Source organism: Antechinus flavipes, chromosome 4, assembly GCF_016432865.1.
Source record: "Antechinus flavipes isolate AdamAnt ecotype Samford, QLD, Australia chromosome 4, AdamAnt_v2, whole genome shotgun sequence".
In the NCBI taxonomy this organism is placed as follows: Eukaryota; Metazoa; Chordata; class Mammalia; order Dasyuromorphia; family Dasyuridae; genus Antechinus; species Antechinus flavipes.
Genome location: NC_067401.1, coordinates 399,385,147 through 399,403,354, shown reverse-complemented (window position 1 = coordinate 399,403,354; position 18,208 = coordinate 399,385,147). Strand labels below are relative to the sequence as shown.

Here is an 18,208-nt window from a genome sequence, read left to right as displayed (position 1 = left end):
TGTTAATCAAGCAACCCCATAAAATGTAAAAGCCAGGAATCTGTTCCATTTCTCTTGACTCTGAGTTCTGTCTTTTTTTTCCATGCTACCTGACTCCTTTGAGAAGAATCAGATTAAATTAACTTCAACATGCTTTCTGTCTCTAATATCCATCAAGTCTACTAGCCATCCCAAAGGAGAACTAATTTTAATGATTACTGGTATGAGTGAAAGGAAGGAGGAAACTGTAAGAAACAATTTCCCAGAAATATCTCCACTTCCTTTGTGAGAACAAGTGGTTACAAATAGGATTTGGGCTTTGGGATTGCAGAGACTAGATCTTGGAAATCCCTTCCAACATGGAGCATGGTCATCTAACTGCAGAAAATAATTGGAAATAACACTGATGCTAATTCCAATTAATTGTCTCACAAATGAATGCTGTTGATAAAACAAATGGAAAAGGAACTCAGGGCATTTTTTGTTGACAATGAGGCAGTAACATTATCTTGGGACAGGAAATCTTGGAAGGATGCCTTACAATGAGAATTAGCTAGGTGGTGCAGATGAGTATTGATTAAGACTAACAGTGTTACTCTAGACAAGTTACAGCTTCTCTCTTTCTCAGTTTCCTTCTCTGTAAAATTGGGATGATAATTGCATCTATTTTCCATAATAATTATGAGGATAAAATTAGATATCTGTTAAGTGTTTTGCAAACCTTAAATTGATATATAAATGTTACTTGTTATTGTTATTATGATTATTGATAGAAAAAGACTATCATTAATAATAAAAGAAACAATGATAGTCTTGTTATTGTTATTTTAATGAAATGAATTCTTTTGTCATTTGATGGGAATTGAAATTAATCCAAGATTGCCAAGCACTGGGAGGCATTATATAAATATACATTTCCTTCCCCATCCATCTCACAAGATTATTTTGAGGATCATATTGGATAATTTTTATAAACAGGCTTTCAAATTTTAAAGTACTGTATAAGTACTAGCTAACTATATCAAAATCACTAGATATTCCATCATATTCTTATAATACAATAGGATGTAGTGATTCAATTTACTTGACTTTAGATTTTTAATAGATAATATTCATGATATAAAGAGAGCCAAAATGTAAAAGAAGTCACTAAAGAATAAGCTTCTATACAAGAGATAGTCATAATTCTATGTTGTTTCATTTAATACACATTTCCAAGGTTTAGCCATTTCGTCTTTATTTCAAAAGCCTTACAAAGCCAATTTGTTGAGGTTGGGAAAGGATCCCAAAAGGTTGGGGTTCATAGACCTGTGTCTTAAAGTGTCTCAAAAGAATCTGCAGGCTTAAACACATATCCAAACCAAGGGGCAAAGTTTATTATAATTGTAATGCCAATTGAAGAGAGCTTAATTCAAAAAGTATTTAGCAAAGACCAGAAGCAAGGAGACTTCTATATCTAGTTCTTCATTTTCTAGTTCATATGCTTATTTTATGGCCCAGAAGTAGAACTGAGGAGTAGTCTCAAGAATTTGGTTATCATTGACCAGCAGACCTAGAACTATCCTAAAACCAGAAGACTATAGAATCATTGACAGACAAGATTGTCAAAACAATAGTATTCTAAGATTAGAGAGCCTCAGATCTCCTCTAAAGCCTAAGGAAAGAAATATTATTATATTCCCAGGCCAGAAGACTTTTATAATCGTTGACAGACAGGTTGCCAGAACAATAGTACTTCAAGGTTGAGGATGGGGAGGGAGGAGACCTCAGAATCACAGATTCCAAAGCCAGAAGACTTTAGAATCATGACAGATTGTTAGAACAGAAGTACCTGAAAATCATAAAATTATTGCTGTCTCTCCTAGAAGCTATATTCCATCAAGTTAAGGCATTCAACTTCCTTGTTTCTTTCCAAAGCCTTACTCTAGAAGAAGTGTTCCAGTGGGCTGAGTCTTTTGAAAAACTTATGGCAACAAAATGTAAGTATTTTTAAATTTTATTTATTTAAAATTTAAATACAACATTGAAAAAGAAGAAAAATTGCCATGTGCATAGCCAAACATAAGAGAAAATTCAAATCTTTGCTTCTTTGTAAGTTTTCTTTTGTTCTCTGTTGTGCATTTTTTACTTTGTTCTTTTTCCCTTTCTTCTCCTCACCCCAAAAGAATACAATTAAGCACATATATATTCATATATACACATACATATACATATATATCTATAATCAAGAATGTGTTTTATATCTGTGCTATGAAAGTTACTTATCATCTCCATCTTTTATAATAAAAATACATATATATATTATATCATAATATGTAATACAATATAAATTAATCACTAATCTTTCTCTAGTAAAGTATATGTCTTATACATATGTTTATTCTAAATGTATATGTACATATATTTTAATAAGAAAAAATGGTATTAATTGAATTATCTTTTCCCATAGCTTTCCAGATAACTTCTAAGTGTTAAAAAAAAAAAGTGCAAAAAATCCCAGTTTGTTGTGTCAACCACTACTATTTTCTCTGGCGTTAATCATGAAATTAGTCATCAAGAATATTTAGTATCCACATGAGTATATGTGCACAATTCCCTGGAAGAGTAGCATAAATAGTACCACTTACTGCAAAATCCCTTTCTAAATTTAGAATGAGACCCAAAAAAGGATTCTAGCAACTTGCTGTTGTCAAGTATCTATGAAGAAAATGATCCCTGTTGTGATTTAACCCTGGCTGTGTGAAGAAACTCCCCACCCCCGTTCTAAATGTGTGTCTATAATTCCATCTGACTCAAATAGCAATCTAATATTTTTGGATGCTCTTTGAACACGCTTGTGTTGGAAGGGGAAGAAAAGAGTGAAAGAGCTAAAAACAAAATCAAAGCAGGAAATGAGAAACAAAGATGACATTTTGGCCATATATTTTCATGGTCCCTGAGGTCAGGGAAGAGGATGGAGAGTAAAGGAAGCTGCTAAGACAAAATCAGGGATCAAAAGACAAGAAACCCCATTGAATGAACGATGATGAGAATGCTTGAATGAAAATGAGAGTTGTTTTGGGGTAATAAGAAAGAAATATGGGTGGTATGGAATATATTAGTTGACCAGAGATAAGTAGGCTATATACAAAAGCCTTAAAACCAAATCTTAAATATATAATGCTTCAGTCTCATTCCAATAACTTCTTGCCAAATAGAGGCAATCCCTATTTCATGACTGTCAGTTTTCAAAGAATAAGGTAATGGAACACAATTTCTGGTAGAATCTGCCATGCTGCAAAGACCAGGAGTTCAATCCCAAAAGCACACTATATTCTTGCTTTCTGTTGCTGAACCTAGAAAAGAGAGACTATCAACCCCAATAGTTGCTCATTTGGTGTGATGGATTGTTGGGCCATGGTAACCCATGAAAATAAAATTTACTAATCACTTCATTTAGATGACTTTATTTCAACCTTATAATATCCAAATAAGGTAGACAAGGCAGACTAGAATAGTAAATCATACACTGAATCTAGAATGAGAAAGGAGAATTCTGCCTGAAATGTTGACTATCTGTGTGATCTATGGGAGATTATTTAACTTTTCTTAGCCTTAATTTTTCTGCCTGCAAAATGGGTATAATAATAACACCACTTCACAGGATGATTGTGAAGTTCAAGTGAAATAGTCTATGTAAAACACTGTGCAAACCTTAAAGCTCTATCTGTTATTCAATCATTTTTTCAGTTGTGTCTGATTCTTCTTTACCTTATTTGGGTTTTTTTCTTGGCAAAGATACTAGAGTAATTTTCCATTTCCTCCTCCAGCTCATCTTACAGTTAAGAAAACTAAGACAAATAAGGTTTAAAAAAAAAAAAAAACTGGCCTAATGTCTGAGACTAGATTTGAACTCAGGCACCTGACTCTATCCATCATGATACCTAGCTGTCCCTTAAAGCTCTGTAGTATATAAATATTGGATATGTCCATTTCATCAGTGAGAAAGGGAAAATTCAGAAGGTTGAGTGACAATGTGAAAAATCACATAGCCAAGAAAGTGATAGAGCAGGGACTAGAACTGAGTTCTTCCAAATCTAAGTTCAGAACCCTATCTATTATATCATGATGCTTTATTTCAAAATAAGAATAAGTGCTGGGGGAATGGATGCGGTTCAGTACTCTCAGAAAAGAGAATTCAAGGAATTTGCTATGAGTGCGAAATGAAAGAATTGTAAATATTAAGTGCCGATCTATGATTCACTGTAGTCTTCATTCAAGCATAAAACCTAAAGTGTTCAAAAAGTACCTTGCTTCCTCCTCAGAGGAAGAGTTGTGAAAAAGGGTTCTAGTTTGGGCTGGGGAATAAGATATGCAAAGGAGAAACCAAATGATACAAGAAAACAGCAAAAGTCTGAGACAAGCTGTATTCAACAAATAATCTGTGTATCTAAACTTTCTTTCCTATATCATATGTGAGCAGCAACTTCATTATTAACATTGGATTTCTAACCTTTTTTGTATGTCATGGACCTTTAGCAATCTGATTGCTCTGGAATCCATCTAAGAAAATAAATTAATGCCTAAGAAACAATACATAGGATGAGAAAGGAAACCAATTATATTGAAATGCAATTATCAATTTTTTTTTTAGTTAATAGATTCCATGCTAAAAATCCTTAAGGATAAGCAGTGGATGCTGAAGTTAAAGTTTAAATCTCAGCTCTGGCTTTTACTGACTATGGAATACTTGGCAAGTCAATTAACTTCTCAGGGTCCACAGATAATCTCCAAATTATGTTATAGAAAAGTTGCTATCTGAATTGGTAGAGGCAGTTTCTTCAGTGATAATTCTATAAATTATTGGTGGCAAGTTTAAATATAAATGGCATATATCTGTTAGTACAAATGCACATGCACATACACTTATTTATTTAGTGCCAATTATGTGCCAGGAACTATACTAAAGTGCTAGGAGTTCAAAGACAAACATGAAATAATTTCTATCCTCTGTTAATTCAGTATATGCATCTGAAAGTTATTCTTCATTTTCATAATCTAATACTTTAAATATCTAGAATATTAACTTCTTGAAAAGAAGGAAAGCAAAAACTCCTTTTAAAAATTTTTTGTTCTTGTAAACTCATTGAAGGCAGCGATTGATTTTTATTTTTTAATTATATTTCAAGTCTATAGAATAGGGCCTTAAGCATATAATCACTGTCTAATAAAAATTGTTTGAATTGAGTTAGAAAATATATTAATTTAAGGTATCATTATTAATGAAAGATTTTGCTGTTGCTTTTTTGAACTAAGTTCTACTCAAATTATAGGTTCTTGCCTGGGTGATTAGATGACTGAGAATATAGGGAGTAGCTCTCAGGGAATAGTCCCCTTCTGAGTAGAGTAGACTACATGTTGTGAACAGATTTACAAAAACAAACTTGGCTGTTAAGTCTGAAGTACAGTTGTCAAGGATGATTAAGAGCTATAAGATGGAATACTTTGTGTGGAAAACATACCAAAGAGCAGTTTGGCTGGATCATAGAGAACATACAGGAAGGTGATAAATAATGTATCTGGAAAAGTAAACTGGAGTCAGCTTTTTTTTTTTTTTTTTTTTTAATGTTTTAAATACCAAATAAAGGAGTTTGTATTTTAGCTTTAAAGCTTTAGAAAGTCACTGGAGCTTTTTGATTAGTGGAGTTAGATAGTCAGAACGTTAATTTTAATTTTGGGAATTAAAACAATTAGGTTACCAAAATGGTAGTGAGGCTGAGGTTTCTAAATAAAGGCATATTACCTTGCTCAATATCATTAAAAGCATTATGACCACACCCAATGCTAAATCCCGAGAATCTTAACTAGACTCTAGGTGGAGTCTTGATTTCTTGCTTTGCTCTTCTCAATTGTCAATTCAGTCCACCATCTCAGGGACTCTGCTTCTATTCCACTCAGCTTAAAGCTTGATGGCCACCTATAATATTATATTGCCCAACTAGATTTTCAAGGAAATAATTAATAACATTCTGCCTGTCGTATAAAAGGCAGGTTCTTAGAACAAGTAGTTCAAAAAATTACAAAGGATAAATAAATGTATTCCTGACTGGCAAAGAAATTGGTCTAGAAGGTAAGATATCATAGGCTAGAAGTAACGGCATATTAAATTCAATATCCTAGAAGAAGATGGGGCAGCTATCTTACCCAATGGATAGAGCATCAGGACTGAAGTCAGAAAGACTGAAGTTCAAATACACTGTCAGATATTTACTATCTGTGTGACCCTGGGTAAATCACTTAACTCTATTTGCCTCAATTTCTACATTTGTAAAATGAACTGGAGAAAGGAAAAGTGCAGACCATTCCAAGAAAATCCCAAATGTGGTCATAAAGAGTTGTCTACAGCTGAAATGAGTGAATAACAAAGGAAAGGGAAATCAAAGAAATTTATCACAAAGATAATTTAGGAAAGGGAAACCATGACAAAATGTAGGAATTAGAGGGTGGGGGGAATGAAAGAAAGAATTTAAAAAATCAGAAAAAAGCCTGGAAATGATTAAGAAATACTGAAAAATAGGAAAAAAGTGCAACAAGATCATAACTCCTAGGTACTTAAAAAATCCCATCCTATAAGTAATTGGTCAAAGAGATCATTGTGGAAAATAAAGCCTAGTCCAAATAAAGAAAATTGGGAAACCCATAAAGTTTGGAAAGGTTTACTATCAGCTAGGAAAAGGCAAGGCAAAAATAATTTTGAGGTACAGGGTGCAAGGGGTTCTAAAAATACATTTTTCAGATATTGTCAAAGAAGTAGGCTCCCATATGGCTGCTCAGGGCCCTCAAAGACTGAAGAACAGCACTCACAATTAGCAATCAAGAGGGGATACCTAGCACACTGAATAAATTTTTCACCTTGGTCTTTACCCAATATAATACTGGGGGGAGAACCCACTCTCACTCTCAAATTTGATCTGGTGGAGTGTTGTTATTGTTTGTCCTTCATTCTTGAAGAGGACTATGACCTCAGGAAAGGGCTGTCATGATGCACAAGTGAGTTGACTTTAATTGAAAGAAGGCTGGGCAAAGTCACCTGCTTCACTTTCCTCCCCAGAGCTACTGGAGTCCAGTGGCCAGATGTAGATCAGGACAACTGGAAAGGGCCCAAGATGCAATGGGAGATCTCAGAATTTTTAAGCTAAGGTCTTCAACAGGTCTCAATTCTTCATTCCTTCCCTTCCCTTCGCTTCCTTTCCTTTTCCCCTTCTCTTCCCTTCCCTCCCCCCTTCCCTTCCCTTTCTTTATGCTTCCTTTCCCTTTCCCCTTTCCTTCCTTTTCCCCTTCTCTTCCCTTCCCTTTCCCTTCCTTTCTTTTTCCCCTTCCCTTTCCCCTTCTTTAGAGAGACAGAACTCTGGGAAAGTATACTTGAAAGAAATATACTTGAAACAAGGTGTTAACTTAGAGGAATTGATGAGACAATGGTTCTCTAGTTTACATATACTTGGTACTTAGTATGGGGATGAAATGGTTCTCTATTACACACATACTTAGTGTGCTGTAATGATATAATCATACTTGAAGTATTTAAGGGCTGAGAGGACTGGAAATGAGACATTCTATCTTTCACCAGCTTCCTAGTGGCTCTCATGCCTCCTGCACTAAGATGTAGACTGGGCCAGAATAAAGAATCTAGACTCTATTCTTGACCATTCTAGTAGTGTCTATCCTTCTGAGACCAAGGCCCATCCTAAGGACCTCCAGAAAGCTAGCCTGAATATTACACCCTTTCTTCCTTCCTTTTCCCCTTCTCTTCCCTTCCCTTCCTTTCTTTCTTCCTTCCTTTCCCTTTCCCCTTTCCTTCCTTTTCCCTCTCTTCCCTTCCTTTTCCCCTTCCCTTTCCCCTTCTTTAGAGAGACAGAACTCTGGGAAAGTATACTTGAAAGAAATATACTTGAAACAAGGTGTTAACTTAGAGGAATTGATGAGACAATGGTTCTCTAGTTTACATATACTTGGTACTTAGTATGGGGATGAAATGGTTCTCTATTACACACATACTTAGTGTGCTGTAATGATATAATCATACTTGAAGTATTTAAGGGCTGAGAGGACTGGAAATGAGACATTCTATCTTTCACCAGCTTCCTAGTGGCTCTCATGCCTCCTGCACTAAGATGTAGACTGGGCCAGAATAAAGAATCTAGACTCTATTCTTGACCATTCTAGTAGTGTCTATCCTTCTGAGACCAAGGCCCATCCTAAGGACCTCCAGAAAGCTAGCCTGAATATTACACCCTTTCTTCCCTTCCCTTTCCCCTTCTTCCTTCCTTTCCCTTTCCCTTTCTTTCCCTTCCCCTTTCCCCATTCCTTTTCCTTCCCTTTTCTTTCCTTTCTTCCTTCTCTTCCCTTTCCCTTCCTTTCCTCCTTCCTTTCCCTTTCTTTTCCTTTCCCTTCTCTTCCTCCTTCCCTTCCCTTTTCCCTTCCTTTCTTTTTCCCCTTCCCTTCCCTTCCCCCTCCCCCTTCCTTTTCCTTCTTCCTTCCTTTCCCTTTCCTTCCCTTTTCCCTTCTCTCTCTTCCTTTTTTCCTTCTTTCCTTCCTTCCTTACTTCCTCCCTCCCTCCCTTCCTTCCTCCCTCCCTCCCTCCCTTCCTTCCTTCCTTCCTCCCTCCCTCCTTCCCTCCTTTCCTTCCTTTCTTTCTTCCTTCCTTTCCTCCTTCCTGTTGGAAATAAGAGTTTAAAACATAATCAGTGATCTGAATGTTCTAAACCAAACTAGGTAAATACATGTAGAATCATAGAATCCCTTGTTTCCTTTTAAGCATAAATCAGGTGTGATATATTAATGAAGGCCTTTTCTAAGCTTCCCAATTCTTTGTGTTATCTGCCACAAAATTACTAAGCAGGTAGTTGGAATTGAAAACCTGTGTTCAAATAGTGCCTCAGACTATTTCTAGCTGTGTGACTCTGGACATGGTATTTAACCTTTCCCAGCCTCAATTTTCTTATCAGCAAAATGGAGTTAATAATAGCACCTACTTCATAGAGGGATGAAGGTTCTGTGGAAATCAAATGAAATATTATATGCAAAGCATTTTATGAACCTTGAAAAGTCAGCTATTACAAATTATTGTTATTATTATTAATTTGGGTACATTTTGAACATAACCTATATGTATGGTTTTTTTCCCCCCTAAGCTATGAAAGCTACTTGAGGGCAAGGACTGAAGAAAGGTTTCATTTTTCTGTTTTTTTAATGGGGGTCTGGTGAATGACAAGACCACTTGAGATCTCAGCAACCACATGAAGGATGTTAGGGAGCTGCTTCCAATAAAGTGGTGATAATGAGTGAGAGAAGAACTTTGCTGAGACAAACTTTGGAATATGTGTAGCCATTCCATAACTGGTTCCAGTCAGCTAACCAACTAACAATGGGTAGTTGGCTCTGGATGTGAAAGCATTCAAAAATGGCCTGTCAGATTTGACTTCTCTCTCTTTACATCATTCTTACCAAGGAGATCTCAGGGACTCCTTCACTCACAGCATCCAGTAAAGGGAGTGAAGTTTCTAACCTTGGGAGTTTGAAAGTCAGGAAAGTGAACTAGAGAAATCCAGAAGTCAGAGGTAGGCCTTCTACATTGCCCCTCAGGTTTCTAGGGTAATCTGAGGGTTTTATTTATTTTTCTTTTTTACTGCTTCCCACACAAACTGCTTCCCCTGGACCCTCATTGCATTTGCCTTTTCTGGTTCTAAAAATAATGTTCTCTATATCTTAGATCAAACTCCATCCCTAATGTATTAATCAATGCCCAGTTTAACACCTGAAGGCTGACATGTCACTATATATTTGGGGCCTTCATTAGCTTTGATCTTCCAGTTTACCTCAACACCCCAAACTCTAATCTACAATTCACATTTTACTTTATTCAATATAAAAATTAAAATGAAATAGTTTCTGCTATCAATAAGCTTATATGCTATTAGAAGGAAACAACATATTTACAGATAAATAGATATTAAATAAATATAAAACAAATATGAAATTTGGGAGGTAAAAGGGAGGGAGGGCTGCTAACAAGAAAGAGAAAAGCAACTCAGTGCTTGTCTGATTTTTCATTGCTTTATTGCTTCACTATGCTGATCTATCTTGGCTCCTATGTCTACTTTTGAATACCCATGTGTTTGACCTAAGCTAAAATCTAAAGCTTCCTTACAAGACATGAAAAATATATTTGGGGTGTCCCAGATAAAAGACCCTCCATGGATAATAGCAATATCAATTTATATTTCAAAACTATAAATTATTTATTCTTGAGTTTCAGTTTGATTCAAACTATTAATTCAATTTTTATTCAATCTTTTTTTCAATTTTGTTCCTTAATGTTGACCCATGCAAAATAATTTATCAATTACTTTTAGATGGTCCAATAATCTATGCAGCATACTTAAAAATGGAGCACAGTGAGGAGAATATGAAATTCTGGATGGCATGTGAGACATACAAAAAAAGTGCATCACGATTTATCAGAATCTCTAAGGCCAAGAAGCTTTACAAGACTTATATTCAACCTCAGTCCCCTAGAGAGGTAAATATCATACTCAGTAATAATAATTGCATATGTAATATTCTCAGTATATGAATAACTAAAGATATATAAATAATACAATAATAACTGAAATGATTGCAAGAAAATATATTTATGCCTCTAAAAAGGAAAGATGGTGGGTGTGAAAAGAAAGATTCTCAAGTAACTGATCCTTTTCTTCTGATATTAAAAAATAAATAAATAAATAAATTTGTAAATACTATAAGAAAGAACTTAATTATGAAAAATAAGACTTTTGATTATTTTTATTCCCTGAGATACTATGTGGATACAGCATAACAAAGAGAGAAAGGCATCTGAAAATCAAGAAACCTAGATTCTGATTCTGTCATTAATTAGCTTTAATGCATTTGATTTAAGAAAAACAAACAAAAATTCTCCCTGACAATTAGAACTATCCTGAAATTGGGCTACCTGGGGAAACAGTAGGTTGTCTTTTGGATATATTTAAACAAACGTTAGATATATTGTAAAGAGGAATCTCTTTTTGTATAAGATCTGATCTATAGAGTCTCTTCCAACTCTTAAGTTCCTTAATTCTATGACATCAGGTCTTTATGTCCATTTCTCATCTGCAAAATGAAAAGATAAATAGCATTCCATAAGTTATTGCATCATTTTTGTGAAATTGTGAAATCCAAAATTAGGATATGGATGTGGAAATACTTTTGAAAAGTATGTATGTAGCTCTATGCATGTACAGATGTCAAATAGCATTGTAAAATTCTAACACTGCAATCCCTCAAATTGATTACATCTACTATAATTAATATGATGACTTTACTATGCAATATGAGGCTATTTAAGTAATCACTATGTTATATTTTAATTCTATGCTAAAAACACTTATTAATTACATGCTACATTCAGAACTCTCTGCCTAATGTAGTTAGTGATACAAAACGTAGATAAGATTCAGGCAATGAATATCTTATAGAACCTACAATTTAGTGGATGAACGTGACACCCACAAAAATATTTATAAGGGGAAATAATGTGATAGGTGTGTTAAAGAGATGTGAACAAAGTGATAACACAGCATAGTTTTGTGAAGATGTGGGATGTGACTAGATTTATTCATACAGAATATGCATAATTTAGCAGAAGTATGAAAGATGGATTAGATAGAGAATAAATAGAGTCAGGAAATCCTGTTGATAGACCATTAGAATAGTCCAAATAGGTCGCAATGAAGGCCTGCATAAAGTTGGTAACACCATCTTTATGCAATAGAGTAAGAAAATGATTCATAAGACATTGAAGACACTTTAAGTAGAACTTAAAAATAATGGAAAATGAAAGGTAAGAGTCAGGAATGAGTCAGTGGCAATATCAAGATTTTGAACATAGGTGATAACACAGATGGTAGTTTTATAAATTAAAAAGTAAAGTCAAAATGAGAAACAGATTTTAGGAAAAAGGTTGAAAACACAATTTTTGAAATGTTGAGTTTAGGTGTGGGACAGGGATGGTGTGTTAACATAGGTAGTGGCCCAAAAATGGCTGAAGAGCAGCATGGTAAATCCTGTGAAAGCTATATGAGGAATTCTTACTAGGGAAAAGCCCAGAGCCCCAGGGCAGAAGCAATAGTACTGGTTAGGAAAAAGGCAACAGCAAAGGTTGGGGTGGACATAGAAGATGGGTCAAAAATAAGAGACTAAAGATGGAATTCTAGGTATGAGAAATGAAAAGGGTGATTTTGATTAAACTATAGAGTATAAGTAGGGGAATAAAATATAATGAAGCTGAAAATTTAGATTGGATGCAATTGAGAGATTTGAAAAGCCCAGTGGAGTAATTTACATTTTATTTTGGATGGGTAGGTAATCAGTGGAATTTATTAGGTACAGAGTGACATGGTCAGATCTGTGCTTAAGAAAAATCACTTTGGCTACTGTATGAAAAATGAATCAGAATGTAGAGAAAATGGAGTCAGACCCAGTTAGAAAACTAAGCAATAAACCAAGTGAGAAATAATGAAAGCAAACACCAAAGAGATACCTGTAAGAGTAGAAAGAAGAGGTCAGGTAAGAAATGAATTCTGTGGGTAGACAAAGCAAGACTTGGCACTTGATCAGTTGATGAATGGGTGTAAAAGAGGGGAGAAAAACAAGACATCAATGTTAAGAACCCAGGAGAATAGAAGAATTATGGTACTTTGGACAGAAATAAGAAAGTCCAGTAAAGGAGTGGATTTGAGAGGAAAATGTAATGTATTATATTTTGGACATGTTTAAGCTATTTTTAAAATATTCATTTGGAAATTTATAATAAGCATCAATTGATGACCAAGATACTGAGACAGGATAAATCAATTTATATGACTTTATACAAATTTATTTAATACATTTATTCATTATTTATGTTATTTATAAATTTATATAAATTACATAAATTTATATAATTTATGAGCCATACAAATGAGAATTAAATGCATGCATGTTCAAATCAACATGAAAGGGGAGAAAAAGAAAGAGACAGAGACAGGGAGAGAGAGAGAGAAGGAGGGAGGGAGAGAGAGACAGAGATAGAAAGAGAGAGAGTTTAAAATTAAAAATGGAAGAAAAGAAAAACAAGGACAAAGACTTTGCGTTAGCTCTACAATTAAGGGTTGTGATATGAATGATCCAGCAACAGAGAATGAGAAGGAATGGTCAGGCCAGCAGGAGGAAAACCAGGAGACAGTAGTGTCATGACAATCCCAGAGGAGTATCCAGAAATAGGAGGTAATCAAAAGTGTTAAATGTAGCATAGAGGAAAGAATATCAGATCTGACAAAGAGAGTATTGAAGTATCTAGAAGGATTAGAATCAAATCAATTGTATGTGTTATCACTAAATCCAAGAGAGGTAAGAGTTTCCATTTGAAAGAGTGGGTTGAGTGTGAAGTGTTGTAAGATATCAATGTAAATGAATACTGCAATTCACTGGATTTAATCATTTGGATATTATTGATAATTGTGGAGTCATTTTAGTAGCATGGTTGAAAGGGTTGAAGAGATTAGTGTTGATAAAGTAAACCAAGTTATTGGTATAGGCAACTTTTTAAAGACATTTGACAGAGAAAGGAGGAAAGACAGAATGGTTGGAGGTGAGGTCAGAGTTAAAAACACATATTTAGGAATTACCTAATTAGATGTGACCACCAAAGCCATGAAAATGAATAAGAGATTGTCAAGGTAGAAAATGTAAAGAGAGAACAGACCTTAAGAACCTTTAATTCAAGTATCCAGAATTTTAACTGGGTTCTAGATTTTTATAAATGGGAAAATTAAAGTTTTAAAAAAGAGAGACACAATCATACAAATAAGGTATGAAAACTCAGGCCTTCTGACTTTTGGTCCAAAGCACTTTAAAAAGTCTCTTGCTGCCTTACTAACTGCACAATGATGAAGATACAAAGAGGTGGTGGATTGATATAAGCTGATAGATGAGGTAGATAAAACAGTGATTTTTGAATTGCAGTATGTAATCTAAGATCTAGTTTTGATACTTGACTTTAGAAAGACCATTTCTTGGTCTTAGTTTTTTCATTTGTAAAAATGAAGGGATCAGAACAGATCAGAACAGAATCAGATCTTCAATGTGTATTCAAGCTATAAAACCATAAGGTTCTGTCACTTTGCCAGTCTTTATGACACTGGAATCCATTGCCCATCTAAATTTAAAATTAGCAAGTCATGAGGAAAATCCTAAAGATACTACTCTCTATTTATATCTATTTTTAAAGCAATGAAGTGTGAGAATGGGGTGCAACATCAAATGTGAGGGGATTCACAGGAGTCCTAGATGATGAATAGAGGATGTGGTACAGAATTCTAGGATAGATCATGTGACATATAGTGAGATAGGGATGAACATAATGGAAAAGAAGTCTAGTTTGAGGCTTATTGTTAGATTAAATGTACTTATTGAGAATCATTGTCAATTTGTAATTGTGGCTTCTTGTCCTGAGTAAATGAATAGGGTTAATGGTAGGAGGCTGGTAAAGAAAGCAAATTTAATTGTGTTTTTACATAGTGAGGGGAAGTTGCTATTGAAAAGGGCCAAGGATTGAGAATAGAATGTGAAAATTGTACCCCTCCACAGAACCCAACTTTGTTGACTAATAACCCAAAAGCCTCATGTGGAAAATGCATAGTTCACTAAAGCCACTTTCTTCATTTCCCTCCCCCACTTCTTCTCATTCTTTTCTCAATTTGGGACATACTCCATGTAATGAGGTTGTTTGCTAGTATTCAGGAAAAGAGACTATTAGCATCACTGTAAGATCATTAATTTTCCCTTTCCTTAAGGATCCTTTATCTCAACATTTCTCTATTTTTCACACTAAAGTTAAAAAAAAAAAAACTTTTTTTTGTTTTCTTTGTTCTAATATTTGTGGGTATTTTTTCCAGTGTGAGCATGGTTATTTACAAGGAAGAAAGAAAGAAAGAAAGAAAGAAAGAAAGAAAGAAAAGAAAGAAAGAAAGAAAGAAAGAAAGAAAGAAAGAAGAAAGAAAGAAAGAAAGAAGGAAGGAAGGAAGAAGGAAGGAAGGAAGGAAGGAAGGAAGGAAGGAAGGAAGGAAGGAAGGAAGGAAGGAAGAAAGAAAGAAAGAAAGTAAAAGAAAAGAAAGAAAGAAAGAAAGAAAGAAAGAAGGAAGGAAGGAAGGAAGGAAGGAAGGAAGGAAGGAAGGAAGGAAGGAAGGAAGAAAGAAAAGGAAGGAAGGAAGGAAGGAAGGAAGGAAGGAAGGAAGGAAGGAAGGAAGGAAGGAAGGAAGGAAGGAAGGAGGGAGGGAAGGAAGAAAGGAAGGAAAGAAGGAGGGAGGGAGGGAGGGAAGGAAGGAGGGAGAGAGGGAGGGAAGGAAGAAGAGAGGGAAAGAAAGAAAAGTAAAAGAAAAGAAAGAAAGAAAGTAAACATTGTCTCATAATTTTTTTTTTTTTGGTACCTAAGAAATGATACTGGGAAAAATATTGTAAAGGTTTAAAAGTTTAATTTACCAATGTTTGGGCATGTTCTATGAACTTTCATGTCATTTAATTTTTCAGATTAATATTGACAGCCCCACCAGAGAAGCCATCATTAAAAACATTCAAGAACCCACACAGAATTGTTTTGATGAAGCTCAAAAAATTGTATACTTGCACATGGAGAGAGATTCCTACCCCAGATTCCTAAGGTCAGAATTATACCAAAACCTCATCGAAAGTCTGCAGTTGGACAGCCACACCTGAAAAGCAAAATGTCATTTCAGAAACTGAATATGGGAAATAGAAAGCACTTTCTTTGTTCTGTTAACACCCTCTACACAACAAAATTAACAGAGGAAAGTGAATAAAGGATGAATTTGTAGCTTTCAAATAGGCAATCTGCAAACTTTAGAAATAAAAGACAAATCCAGTATAATGTTATTATCATATCAAATAGATTATAACACAGAGAAAATCATGTACCTACCTCCCAGGGATGTTGTAAAGATAAAATAAGATTTTTGTAAAGTACTTTGCAAACCCTTAAGTACTATATAAATGCTAGCTAGCTAATGTTTGATTTAATAATTTATATTTAAGGCAGGTGTTAGAATTATCTCCATAACACCAACATTAAAGAGATTCTACTAGAGTGACCAAATCTAAGCTTTTCAAATTTATCTATAGATCATGTTCCTGGAAAACACACACACACACACACACACACACACTCTTCAGGACTTCAAAAGTTGTACTTAGATGAAGACTAGCTCTAAAGTAAATTATGTACTATAAAGAAAATATTCTTTAATAAATTTGCTTAATGAAATACGTTTGTAAAAACCAAGCACAAATTAAAGCCTTAGTAACAATAACAAAGGTGTGGTCCTAGAAACTATGTTACTTGAATAGTATCTCATGTATGTATTTTGCATGCATACTTTTCCATTGCTTTGTAGCTTACTAAGCTTCAACCATTGGTACGTTGCTTACACTGCATGTACAACATGTATTATGTTTCCTAGTTGCATAACTAAGGGATTTTTTCTATTTATACTAGAATACATTTTAAATATGAAAAAATATGTCCTATTTTGGGATTTTTAAAAAATAATGATATGAATGTATCAGGCCAGACTCTAATATATGAATGGTTCTCTGATCTTATTGATATAAATAGTGCCTTCTCCTCTCCCTCTCTCCTCTAGACAGACTATAGTGCTTTCATCCCAAGGCTTACCCCATGCAATTATTATCCTACTTTTTGTAACATATAGATGGATAAATTAAACAATATTCTAATGACCTTTGCCTGTATCTTTTAGTATTTTGTGGATCACACTAGCCATTAAATATTTCTGTTTATATGAAAGAAGGAAAAATAGATTTTGGTACAAATTAAAATTTACATATTACATCAATCAGAAACATACATCATTCTTCCCTTAGTGCCAATCGCATGGGAAGATGTGAGAAATACAGCACATCTATGTGAAATTACTTCCCTGGAACAATCACAGATATTAAAAGAACACTTTGTCCAGCATTATCTTTTTGCAAAGTTCAGTTCAAAAAACATTTATAAAGTACCCATGATGTACAAGACATTAGTATAAGGTATATCACAATAAAGATTAGCTCCTTCCTTCCAGCAACTTTTACTCTATTGGTGGACAAAGGTGGAAGTGATATTTTTCAATGTATTCATGGTAACCTATTGGTGAAGAACATTTTGAGGAGAGGACTTGTGACTTTTCTTAAACCACAGCAGTAGGTTACTATTTTTAATATGCAGTAAACATTTAATAAATGTATCTAAAATTGAAATTGATTCAGATTTAATTTCATTAGTCTACTAATAATAACTGTTGATATTTATAGAGAAATTCTGTGAAATAGATGTTATAGATATTATTATCCCCAGTTTAGAGATGAGTAACATGAGACTCAGGGAAGTGATGATTGGCCTTTAGTCACACAGTTGATAAGTGATGGAGCTAACGTTTTGAACCCAAGTTTTCTTGTTTCCATGCCCAGAAACCTTTTTACTAAATTATGCTGCCAAAAAAACAAATAAATATATAAATAAATAGATGGATAAATAAATAAATAAATAAATTATGCTGCCTTTCCATGCTCCCGAGGAGTTCATATTTTGAAGGACTATTTAAATATATATTTTTTTTTCCTTCCTAGGATCATTTTAAAATACTCCTATTTTAATTTGGTAAAATGCTTCCCAATGGTTTTGATGCTACTAATAAGAAGTGAATCCTTCTTTTAGTTCATGGGGTCACATCAGCTCTTTAATATCACCAGGTCACGTATCTTGAAGATATTGAAAAAATCAATACCTAGAAAGATTAATTCACTTTCAAACAGAAACAAATAATTTACTTCTTTTAAATGATCAAGATAAGATCCAGGATTTCTAACACACACATACACACACACACACACACACACACACACACACACACACACACACATATATATATATAAAGGTTTTGAATGAATAATGTTTTCTCCTCTTAAAAATAAATAATAATAAACTGCAATAATAATAGAAATCATAATCTCTGATTTGCTAATCAGAACATATCCTACCTCTACATCTGAGACTAGGAATACCCAAAATAAAATATAAAATGGAATCACTCATTAAATGGAACATATTTACTGCACTAAGAAGTTTTGAAAT

The 18,208-nt window shown here is 34.2% G+C and overlaps 1 protein-coding gene and 1 long non-coding RNA gene across 3 annotated transcripts in view; one reads left to right on the top strand and one right to left on the bottom strand.

The window, feature by feature from the left end:
* LOC127562781 (uncharacterized) overlaps positions 1–15,771 on the bottom strand; it is a 121,527-nt gene extending 105,756 nt beyond the window's left edge. For both annotated transcript variants that reach the window (XR_007953812.1, XR_007953813.1), the window contains exon 1: positions 15,703–15,771. This is a non-coding gene — a long non-coding RNA (uncharacterized LOC127562781). The remainder of the gene's footprint in view (positions 1–15,702) is intronic.
* Positions 1–16,812, top strand: part of RGS13 (regulator of G protein signaling 13) — a 46,835-nt gene extending 30,023 nt beyond the window's left edge. The window contains exons 3-5 of the mRNA XM_051998755.1: positions 1,897–1,958; positions 10,371–10,537; positions 15,586–16,812. Of these exons, the coding sequence (XP_051854715.1) occupies positions 1,897–1,958; positions 10,371–10,537; positions 15,586–15,771 (415 nt within the window). The 3' untranslated portion in view covers positions 15,772–16,812. The remainder of the gene's footprint in view (positions 1–1,896; positions 1,959–10,370; positions 10,538–15,585) is intronic.
* Positions 16,813–18,208: the final 1,396 nt, after the last annotated feature.